This window comes from Rana temporaria, chromosome 12 (genome assembly GCF_905171775.1).
Source record: "Rana temporaria chromosome 12, aRanTem1.1, whole genome shotgun sequence".
In the NCBI taxonomy this organism is placed as follows: Eukaryota; Metazoa; Chordata; class Amphibia; order Anura; family Ranidae; genus Rana; species Rana temporaria.
In genome coordinates, this window is record NC_053500.1 from 60016448 (window position 1) to 60027873 (window position 11426).

The 11426-nt window shown below is 42.5% G+C and overlaps 1 protein-coding gene across 1 annotated transcript; it reads right to left on the reverse strand.

Annotated features, from left to right (window-relative positions):
- Positions 1 to 136: 136 nt before the first annotated feature.
- LOC120918344 lies at positions 137 to 11186 on the reverse strand. The gene is made up of 2 exons (XM_040329884.1): positions 11131 to 11186; positions 137 to 2756 (listed from the first exon to the last, which is right to left on the reverse strand). The coding sequence occupies exon 2, from the start codon at positions 2753 to 2755 to the stop codon at positions 137 to 139; it is 2619 nt and encodes an 872-aa protein (XP_040185818.1). The 5' UTR covers position 2756; positions 11131 to 11186.
- Positions 11187 to 11426: the final 240 nt, after the last annotated feature.

The following is an 11426-nucleotide window of genomic DNA, read 5'->3' on the forward strand; positions in this document are numbered from 1 at the left end:
TTTTTTTTTTTTTTTTCACAAAAACATATAATATTAACTTTTATATATAAAAAATCAATTTTATTTTCAAGGATACAAACTCAAAAAATTATAAACTAAATTTTAAGATATCAAAAAACAAACTTTTTTAATAATATTATTTAAAACGAGATAGATATTTACATTGCAGTTCTTGTTTTTCAGGACGTGGAAAGGCTGCAATGTTTTCTAAATCTGTTACTTTTCGAGAATGCCAAGCAAAGGCTTTTTTTCCGGCAGCATAGTCAACAACATCACAGATGATTTCTATCATGAAAGCTTGACTGGTTGGTTCATAAATTTTTCCAACATTCCAATCTTTTTTGGCCTTCCGAAAACCATAACGAAAACGTAAAGCTCCCTTCTCTTCGGTATTTTTTTTCGGTTTTTGAACAATTGCTTGTAAGCGATTTGTGTTGTGATTGTGGTCGAGGGCAGCAAGTTGTGTTCTTGATACCATACCGTCCATCGAGAAGTGATGTCGTTTTGATCTATACTTCAACACCATGCTATGAAATACTTCCAGCTCTCCAGTATGGTAAAATCCAGAAAGATGTTCAAGGTCTTTTAGCAATCTTTGGTCTTGAATTATTGATTTTAATTTATGGTGATCTGTAGATCCTGGTGTAAGCCACTCATACTCTTTTTCTTCATTAGTAGGTATCGGTGTATGTGAACATTGATGGTATAAGGAATTTCCTTGCCATTCATGTAAATTTGATGCATGATAAGTCATAGAAATCCATTTTTCTTTCAGTAGAATAGTATTCTGCTGGCAAGTACTGGATGACCACCACAAATGATTTTTTGCTAAAGGAACCCAGCCAGCAAGTTTCTTACCGGTACTTTTTTTACTTGCGGCCAGTAGTTTAGCTCCAATCGATTTTGCCATATGCCATACGTCAAATTCATGACTAATTTCTGGGTATTTCTCTCTTATTATTTTTCGGATGGATACATGTCTGTCCGTTGCTATGACTTTTACTTTAACATGATCACTTAAGACACGGTCCAAGGCCTTAACAAACGCTAATTTTTCAAGGGAAACCGATGTACGACCAGCTTGCAATTGTTCTACTTGAAAATCAATAATTTTATCTGTTTCTGCATCCATTAATGTGTAGGTGCAGTACTTTGCATTGAAGCCAGGTGAATCACATTGACCATCACCAATCAATGCAACAGTGTTCTCCGCTATTATTTGGATGTTCTTTGTTCTTTCATTTAACCAATGATGTTGGATAGTTGGAAAAATGTAATTTTGTTGATTTTTGTAATGTGTGGTGGAGGAAATACCATGCATTTGTAGTAACGAAAAAAAATTCTTCACTTTTAAAAAATTTGAACCACTACACACTATTGCTGAGGAAATAAGCAAGTTTCCAACTGGCATTTTTCCAATAAAGGGTTGGCTTGTCCACAATTTAAATTTATGTTGTTGACTGCACTCCGCATAAACAATTAAAGCCGAGCCTTGAACTAATTTTTTAAGACCGATTATCCTCCCAGGACAATTCTGAATTTTCAAGCATTTTGATTGAAGCAATAATAGATCAAGGCATTGCTCAAACACCAAAAATTTGTTTTCATTTGCCACATTGGCCGCATCGTTAACATTGTAGACACCTAAATATGAAACATCTTTTTCCTGTAAATCTAAACTTCTATGATCTTCATTTGATTCGTCTGAAAACATGTCTTCCTCCTCTTCTTGTGAAGGACGATAAGAATGGTCTTTGTCTTTTTTTTTTTTTTGAGGAGTAATTGAAATGTCCAAATCACTGTTTTGAATCTCAGGTAAAATCATTGTTTCAGGTTCATTGCTTTTTATTGGTGATAATCCGAGAACTAAATCATCACTTCTAGCTTGTGATATAAATTTTTCCGAAAATGATGATTGCAAGATCTCATCGTCACTCGGTTGTAATTCCAAAACATCAAAATTAGAACATTGTGAAGTTGGCAGTAGAGTCAATTCTGGCAATTCGACCAAAGAGCACTGGATAGCAACAGAGATTGTAGATAGAGGTATGCATGCCTGGATCCTCTTTGGTTTTCCTTTATTTTTAAGGTTGCATTGGATCCCACGATGAAGAATTTGATATCTTGGTGTTTTCTTTTTTTTTTTTGATTTAGAGTTCAAATTTACGGTATTTTCTATTCCCAGTTCATTAGCTGATACATCGATGTGATCCATAGGTTCATTATCGACAGAGGTGCAAATTTCACTGTCATGCAAGCTGGAGTCCAGATAATCAAACATTACCATCTGTACGTCACCAACTGCATTTGATGAACAACTAGACTTATTTTGTAGTTCATGAATAGATTCTGTTGATGTCTGAGCGGATGCATAGTTGTTATCTACGATATATGAACAACATTCAGAAGATGTATCAGTTACGGTTCGTCTTTCTTTTGAATAATTGTGTTCCAACTGAAGATTCCATTTTAATGGTTGTTTTTCGAATATTAGAGAAGGATAAGCGGTTTTCTTCAGATGTCTTTTAGCACCTTTTTCTTGGAAATCTTCTTCAGAAAAATGTTTCGAACAAATTTTGAATTTGGAGAATTTACTTATAGAAATGGTTTCAACCAATGAGTCTAATTCATCATTTGGTATTTTTATTTTTTCAAGCCATTGTCTAATTCTTTCACGATTGCGTGGAAATGAATGAAGTTTAACATTCTTAGTTCCGTGATTTGAACTGCAACTTTTCAAAAAACAAGTGGGCATTCTGAAAAGTAGAAAAATTGAAATCAGTTTATTATAGAAATTTTAAGAAATAAATATTATACATTGAATAAAAAACATAAAAAATCATGAGGGATAAACTTTTATTTATACGATGGATAGCATGAATGGAAGGACAGCTATTGAGACAAGGGACACACTGATGTCTAATCAAGTGAAGGGATTAGTGAATATAAGGCCTTGTACACACGATCAGACCGGTCTGAAGAGATTAGTAGGATGGACCGTATTCATCAGACAACTTTGAACTTCACTGATGTGCGTACACACCGTCGAACAAAAATCCGATCAAATCAGAACACGGTGACGTAGAACATAACGACGTGCTGAAAAAAAAAAGTTCAAAGCTTGCGTAGACTTGATTCCGAGCATGTGTGGATTATTGGTATGGTGCTTTTGTGTACTAACCATCGAAACAGTTAGACAGACATGTATCCATTGGACAGATTTTGAAACGAGTTTTTAAACTTTGGTCCAACGGACAACGGTACCATAGGCCGTACACACCATCAAACTGGTCAGATAAAACAGGTCTGGAGACCAGTTTCATCAGACCTCTCCGATCGTGTGTACGCGGCCTAAGAGAAATACAACAGAATGATGCATTGAATGTATACAACAGACATTTCAAAAACATGATATTTTAGTGAAGAATAAGAGGAAAGGATGGATGGATAGAGATAGCAAAGACTGATGCTGGACAGTGGTAGCAGATGGATGGATGGATATAGTAGAATTAGGACAGAATCACGTGTAAGAAAGGTACAGGATGGATGGATATGATAGAACTTGGACACACTGATCCATTGGAGAGGGATAAGATGAATGGATAGATGGATGGGTACAGGAGTTATTAGAACACAATGCTGTTAGAGTGAGTGATTTGATGGATGGATGAATGTATGGAATTGATATAGGAGACATAGTAAATACTGATGCGTGATCGGGAGATTAGATGAATGGATAAATGTATATGATAGAAATAGGATACTCTGATGGATGAGAGAGGGATGGGATGGATGAATTGAGTCATATAGGAGACATAGAAAATAATGATGCATGACAGGGGGATGTGATGGATGAATGGATGGATATAGGAGAAATTTGACTGAGTGATGCGTTAGAGAGGCAGGGGCGGAATGACCCATCGGTCATTCTGGCACGGACAGAGGACATGTTACGCTGAGGGGCCAGGGAGAGCCTCAGCATACGCAGAAGTGATTATATATTCATGATCGTGTGTGATATCAATTACAGTGCGTTACACGTTCACGGCTCTTACTTCTCTCCCATCCACCCCAGGTGCATGTACATGACATCACCTGGGACGTACGATAAGAAAAGAGTGGTCGGCGTTGATTAGTGTGCTGTGAGAGATATTCATGCTACATGCATCGCTGCTTTGGGTGGCCATGAGGCTTTTGTTTTTTGTGGTGTCATTGCCGCAATTTCGGGGCCTTAGGCTGGAGTGAGAGTAGATAACGCTGTCCGGCAGACAGCAAGGGCCAGGTGGTGTAGAGGGTCCCTCAGTCTACTCCACCCACCATGAGTCTCCCCCAATTCACTAAGGTGTGTGTTTTCACTGCGGGGGTGTTTCTAAACCCTCACAGTGCAAACCAGCCATCATTGCAAACCGTCCCCAGTGCAAAGCACCCCTTGCACGGGAATTTTGTAATTACCGATAATTGAACTAAGGGGGTGGGATTAGCACTAATTAGACAGTGGGCTTGAACGGAGGAGGGTGGTTTGCAATGGGGGGGGGGGGGATTTTGCTATGATGTGTGGTTTTTCAGAAAAGGGGTGGTATTTTGCATAAAGGGGTGGTTTGCACTTTTGGAGAGGTACTTTTGCACTAATGGGGTGTTTACAATGAGGTGGATGTTTTGCAGTAAGGGGGGGTTTCACAGAGGGGGTTTCCATTGAGGGTGTCCGCACTGAAGGGGAGTGTTTACAGAATGGTGTCTGTGTTACATACAGTTGTTCCAGCTCTTTTATGTGCTGCATGCACTGCTGGGTACATACCCATCAACCCTGTGATGTGCCACCTTGTGTACCCCCTCATGTGCCTAAGGTTTGCCCCATGCCCTGCTGTGTAGCACCTTATGTTCTTTGTGCCCCCGATGATGCACCATGAAGTGCTTAATAATGTGCCCTGCTGTATACAGCATAATAAACCTTGCTGTGTGCCCCGTAATGTTCCCTGCTTTGTGCCCATGCCATGTGCCCTGTTATGTACCCCCTTGATTTGCGCTAGATATTTTACATATTGAGTGTCCTGTTATGTGCCTCATGTCCTTGTCATGATGTTTGCAAGTGGGATAGGATGGTATGGGATGTGATGGATGTATAGATATAGAAAAGAACAAATAATGAGAGAAAGATGAAATGCATGGGTGGATGGATATCAGAGGAATAGCACAGTCTGATACGTTAGAGAGGGATGAGATGAATGGACGAATGGATATAGGACACTCTGATACGTGCGAAAAGGATTTGATGAACGGTTCAGACTTTCCTATATCCATCCATCCATTCATCAAATCCCTTTCGCTTTTATCGGTAGGACCTACATTCATCCATCCATCCATTAAATCCCTTCTGCACGTATCAAACTCTCCTCTAGTTATCCATCAAATCCCTCTCTCAGCTCAGTCTGACCTACATCCACAAGTGCGAAATGAATTTGATGAGTGGATGGATGGATATAGGAGAGTATGATGCGTGCGAAAGAGATTTGATTAATGGATAGATGGATATAGGATAGTTTAATACGTGTGAAAGGGATTTGATGAATAGATGGATGAATGTAGGACAAACTCATAACAGTGAAACTGATTTGATGAATGGACCGATGGATAGAGGAGAGTTTGATAAGTGCGAATGGGATTTGATGAATGGATAGTTGGATGCAGGTCCAACTGATAAGAGCGAAAGCCATTGGATGAATGGATGGATATTAGGACAGTGTGATACGTATGAAAGGATTTGATGAACGGATCAGACTGTTCTATATCCATCCATCCATTCAACAAATCACTTTCACTGTTATCAGTCTAACCTACAACAATCCATATATTCATCTAATTTCTCTCTCACTTCAGTCTGACCTTCATCGATCCATTCATCAAATCCCTTTTGCACGTATCACACGGTCCTATATCCATCCATTAATCAAATCCCTTTCTCTCTTATTAGTTTAGCCTACATCCATCCATCCATTCATCTAATCCCTCTCGCAGCTCAGTCTGACCTACATCCACACGTGGGATAGTCATTTGATGAACGGATGGATGGACGTAGGTCTGACTGAATTGAGATAGTGATTTGATGAATGGATGGATGTAGGTCAAACTGATAAAAGCGAAAGTGATTTGATGAATGGATGGATATAGCACAGTCTTATGCGTGCGAAAGAGATTTGATGAATGGATGGATGGATATAGGACAGTTTAATACATGTGAAAGGTATTTGATGAATGGATGGATGAATGTAGGACAAACTCATAACAGATAAAGTGATTCGATGAATGGATGGATAAATATATGAGAGTTTAATACGCGCTAAAGGGATTTGATGAATGGATGGATGGATGTAGGTAATAATGATTACAGCTAAAGGGATTTGATGAATGGATGGATGAATATAGGACAGTCTGTTAAGTGCAAAAGTGATTGAATGAACGGATCTCACTGTCCTATATCCATCCCTCCATTCATCAAATCATTTTCGCTCTTATTAGTCTGACCTAACTCAATCCATCCATTCATCAAATCCCTTTCGCACGTATCAGACTGTCCTATATCCATCCATCCATTCATCAAGTTCCTCTCTCAGCTCACTCCGACCTACATCCACACTTGCTTAAGTGATTTGATGAACAGATGGATGGACGTAAGTCAGACTGAGGTGAGAGAGGGATTTGATGAATGGATGGATGTAGGTCAGACTGATAAAAGCAAAAGGGAATTGGTGAATGGATGGATATAGGACAGTGTGATGCGTGCGAAAGGGATTTGATGAATTGATGGATGGATATAGGACAGTTTAATACGTGCAAAAGTGATTTGATGAATGGTTGGATGAACGTAGGACAAACTGATAACAGCGAAAGTGATTTGATGAATGGACCGATGGATAGAGTAGAGTTTGATACGTGCGAAAGGGATTTGATGAATGGATAGATGGATGCATGTCTGATTGATAAGAGCGAAAGGGATTGGATGAATGGATGGATATTAGGACAGTCTGATACGTGTGAAAGGATTTGATGAACGGATCAGACTGTCCTATATCCATCCATCCATTCATCAATTCCCCTTCACTGTTATCAGTCTGACCTACATCAATCCATCTATTCATCAAATTCCTCTCTCACTTCATTCTGACCTTCATCGATCCATTCATCAAATCCCTTTTGCACGTATCAGTCTGACCTATATCTATCCATCCATTCATCACATCCCTCTCTCAGCTCGGTCTGATCTACATCCACACCTGCGAAAGTGATTTGATGAACGGATGGATGGACGTAGGTCAGACTGATAAGAGCCAAAGGGATTTGATGAATGGATGGATGGATATAGGACAGTCTGATGCGTGAGAAAGGAATTTGATGAATGGATGGATGGATGTAGGTCAGACTGCTAACAGTGAAAGTGATTTGATGAACGGATGGATATAGGACAGTCTGATACGTGTGAAAGGGATTTGATGAACGGATCAGACTGTCCAATATCCATCCATGCATTGATCAAATCCCTTGCGCTCTTATCAGTCTGACCTATATCAATCCACCCATTCATCAAATCCATTACGCACGTATCAGACTTTCCTATATCCATTCATCAAATCCCTCTCTCAGCTCAGTCTGACCTACATCCACAGGCGTGAAAGGGATTTGATGAACGGATGGACGGACGTAGGTCAGACTGAGGTGAGAGAGGGATTTGATGTAGGTCAGACAGATAAAAGCGAAAGGGATTTGATAAATGGATGGATGGATATAGGACAGTCTGATACGTGCGAACAGGATTTTATGAACGGATCAGACTGTCCTATAGCCATCCATCCATTCATCAAATCCCTTTCGCACGTGTGGATGGAGGTCAGACTGAGGTGAGAAAGGGATGGGATGAACGGATGGATAGATGGATCTAGGTCATATTGAGGTGAGAGAGGGATGGGATGAACGGATGGATGGATGGAGGTCATATTGAGGTGAGAGAGGGATGGGATGAACGGATGGATGGATGGATGTCATATTGAGGTGAGAGAGGGATGGGATGAATGGATGGATGGAGGTCATATTGAGGTGAGAGAGGGATGGGATGAACGGATGGATGGATGGAGGTCATATTGAGGTGAGAGATGGATGGGATGAACGGATGGATGGATGGAGGTCATATTGAGGTGAGAGATGGATGGGATGAACGGATGGATGGATGGAGGTCATATTGAGGTGAGAGATGGATGGGATGAACGGATGGATGGATGGAGGTGATATTGAGGTGAGAGAGGGATGGGATGAACGGATGGATTGATGGATGGAGGTCATATTGAGGTGAGAGAGGGATGGGATGAATGGATCTAGGTCATATTGAGGTGAGAGAGGGATGGGATGAACGGATGGATGGATGGAGGTCATATTGAGGTGAAAGAGGGATGGGATGAACGGATGGATGGATGGAGGTCATATTGAGGTGAGAGAGGGATGGGATGAACGGATGGATGGAGGTCATATTGAGGTGAGAGAGGGATGGGATGGATGGATGGAGGTCATATTGAGGTGAGAGAGGGATGGGATGAACGGATGGATGGATGGATGGAGGTCATATTGAGGTGAGAGATGGATGGGATGAACGGATGGATGGAGGTCATATTGAGGTGAGAGAGGGATGGGATGAACGGATGGATTGATGGATGGAGGTCATATTGAGGTGAGAGAGGGATGGGATGAATGGATCTAGGTCATATTGAGGTGAGAGAGGGATGGGATGAACGGATGGATGGATGGATGGAGGTCATATTGAGGTTGAGAGAGGGATGGGATGAACGGATGGATGGATGGAGGTCATATTGAGGTGAGAGAGGGATGGGATGAACGGATGGATGGATGGAGGTCATATTGAGGTGAGAGAGGGATGGGATGAACGGATGGATGGATGGATGGAGGTCATATTGAGGTGAGAGGGATGGGATGAACGGATGGATGGATGGAGGTCATATTGAGGTGAGAGAGGGATGGGATGAACGGATGGATGGATGGATGGAGGTCATATTGAGGTGAGAGATGGATGGGATGAACGGATGGATGGATGGAGGTCATATTGAGGTGAGAGAGGGATGGGATGAACGGATGGATTGATGGATGGAGGTCATATTGAGGTGAGAGAGGGATGGGATGAATGGATCTAGGTCATATTGAGGTGAGAGAGGGATGGGATGAACGGATGGATGGATGGAGGTCATATTGAGGTGAGAGAGGGATGGGATGAACGGATGGATGGATGGAGGTCATATTGAGGTGAGAGAGGGATGGGATGAACGGATGGATGGATGGAGGTCATATTGAGGTGAGAGAGGGATGGGATGAACGGATGGATGGATGGATGGAGGTCATATTGAGGTGAGAGAGGGATGGGATGAACGGATGGATGGATGGATGGAGGTCATATTGAGGTGAGAGATGGATGGGATGAACGGATGGATGGATGGAGGTGATATTGAGGTGAGAGAGGGATGGGATGAACGGATGGATTGATGGATGGAGGTCATATTGAGGTGAGAGAGGGATGGGATGAATGGATCTAGGTCATATTGAGGTGAGAGAGGGATGGGATGAACGGATGGATGGATGGAGGTCATATTGAGGTGAGAGAGGGATGGGATGGATGGATGGATGGAGGTCATATTGAGGTGAGAGAGGGATGGGATGAACGGATGGATGGATGGATGGAGGTCATATTGAGGTGAGAGAGGGATGGGATGAACGGATGGATGGATGGAGGTCATATTGAGGTGAGAGAGGGATGGGATGGATGGATGGATGGAGGTCATATTGAGGTGAGAGAGGGATGTGATGAAGAGATGGATGGATGGATGGAGGTCATATTGAGGTGAGAGAGGGATGGGATGAACGGATGGATGGAGGTCATATTGAGGAGAGAGAGGGATGGGATGAACGGATGGATGGATGGATGGAGGTCATATTGAGGTGAGAGAGGGATGGGATGAACGGATGGATGAATGGATGGAGGTCATATTGAGGTGAGAGAGGGATGGGATGAACGGATGGATGGATGGAGGTCATATTGAGGTGAGAGATGGATGGGATGAACGGATGGATGGATGGATGGAGGTCATATTGAGGTGAGAGATGGATGGGATGAACGGATGGATGGAGGTCATATTGAGGTGAGAGAGGGATGGGATGAACGGATGGATGGATGGATGGAGGTCATATTGAGGTGAGAGAGGGATGGGATGAACGGATGGATGGATGGATGGATGGAGGTCATATTGGAGGTGAGAGATGGATGGGATGAACGGATGGATGGATGGATGGAGGTCATATTGAGGTGAGAGAGGGATGGGATGAACGGATGGATCTAGGTCATATTGAGGTGAGAGATGGATGGGATGAACGGATGGATGTAGGTCATATTGAGGTGAGAGAGGGATGGGATGGATGGATGGATGGAGGTCATATTGAGGTGAGAGAGGGATGTGATGAAGAGATGGATGGATGGATGGATGGATGGAGGTCATATTGAGGTGAGAGAGGGATGGGATGAACGGATGGATGGAGGTCATATTGAGGAGAGAGAGGGATGGGATGAACGGATGGATGGATGGATGGAGGTCATATTGAGGTGAGAGAGGGATGGGATGAACGGATGGATGGATGGATGGAGGTCATATTGAGGTGAGAGATGGATGGGATGAACGGATGGATGGAGGTCATATTGAGGTGAGAGAGGGATGGGATGAACGGATGGATGGATGGATGGAGGTCATATTGAGGTGAGAGAGGGATGGGATGAACGGATGGATGGATGGATGGAGGTCATATTGGAGGTGAGAGATGGATGGGATGAACGGATGGATGGATGGATGGAGGTCATATTGAGGTGAGAGAGGGATGGGATGAACGGATGGATCTAGGTCATATTGAGGTGAGAGATGGATGGGATGAACGGATGGATGTAGGTCATATTGAGGTGAGAGAGGGATGGGATGGGATTAGGAGGCACATACATTATTGCATAGGGATAAAAACCAGCAACATAAATTTGATAATACGTTTTATATTGCAATGATATTGTATCTGATGATGAAACAGAGTGAAAGATTTTACCTTTTTTTTAGGCTTTTCTCTTGTCCTCCTTCAGCAGCTGCTTGGAAAGTCAGTGTCTTTAGCAGGGCTGGTGCAAGGATTTTTGACACCCTAGGCGAAACCTCATGTTGTCGCCCCCTTGGTTCCACCCCGCACTCCGCCCCCTTTTCCCTGCCCATGCAAACCCCATCTTTTTAATGAAGTGCCCATCAAATGCGGCCTCACCAGCGCCCATCAAATACACCCTCACCAGCGCCCATCAAATGCCACCTTACCAGAGCCCATCAAATGCCATTTCACCTGCGCCCATCAAATGC

Coding starts and splice junctions, on each gene's coding strand:
- LOC120918344 (XM_040329884.1), bottom strand. CDS start 2,755: ATGCCCACTTGTTTTTTGAAAAGTTGCAGTTCAAATCACGGAACTAAG.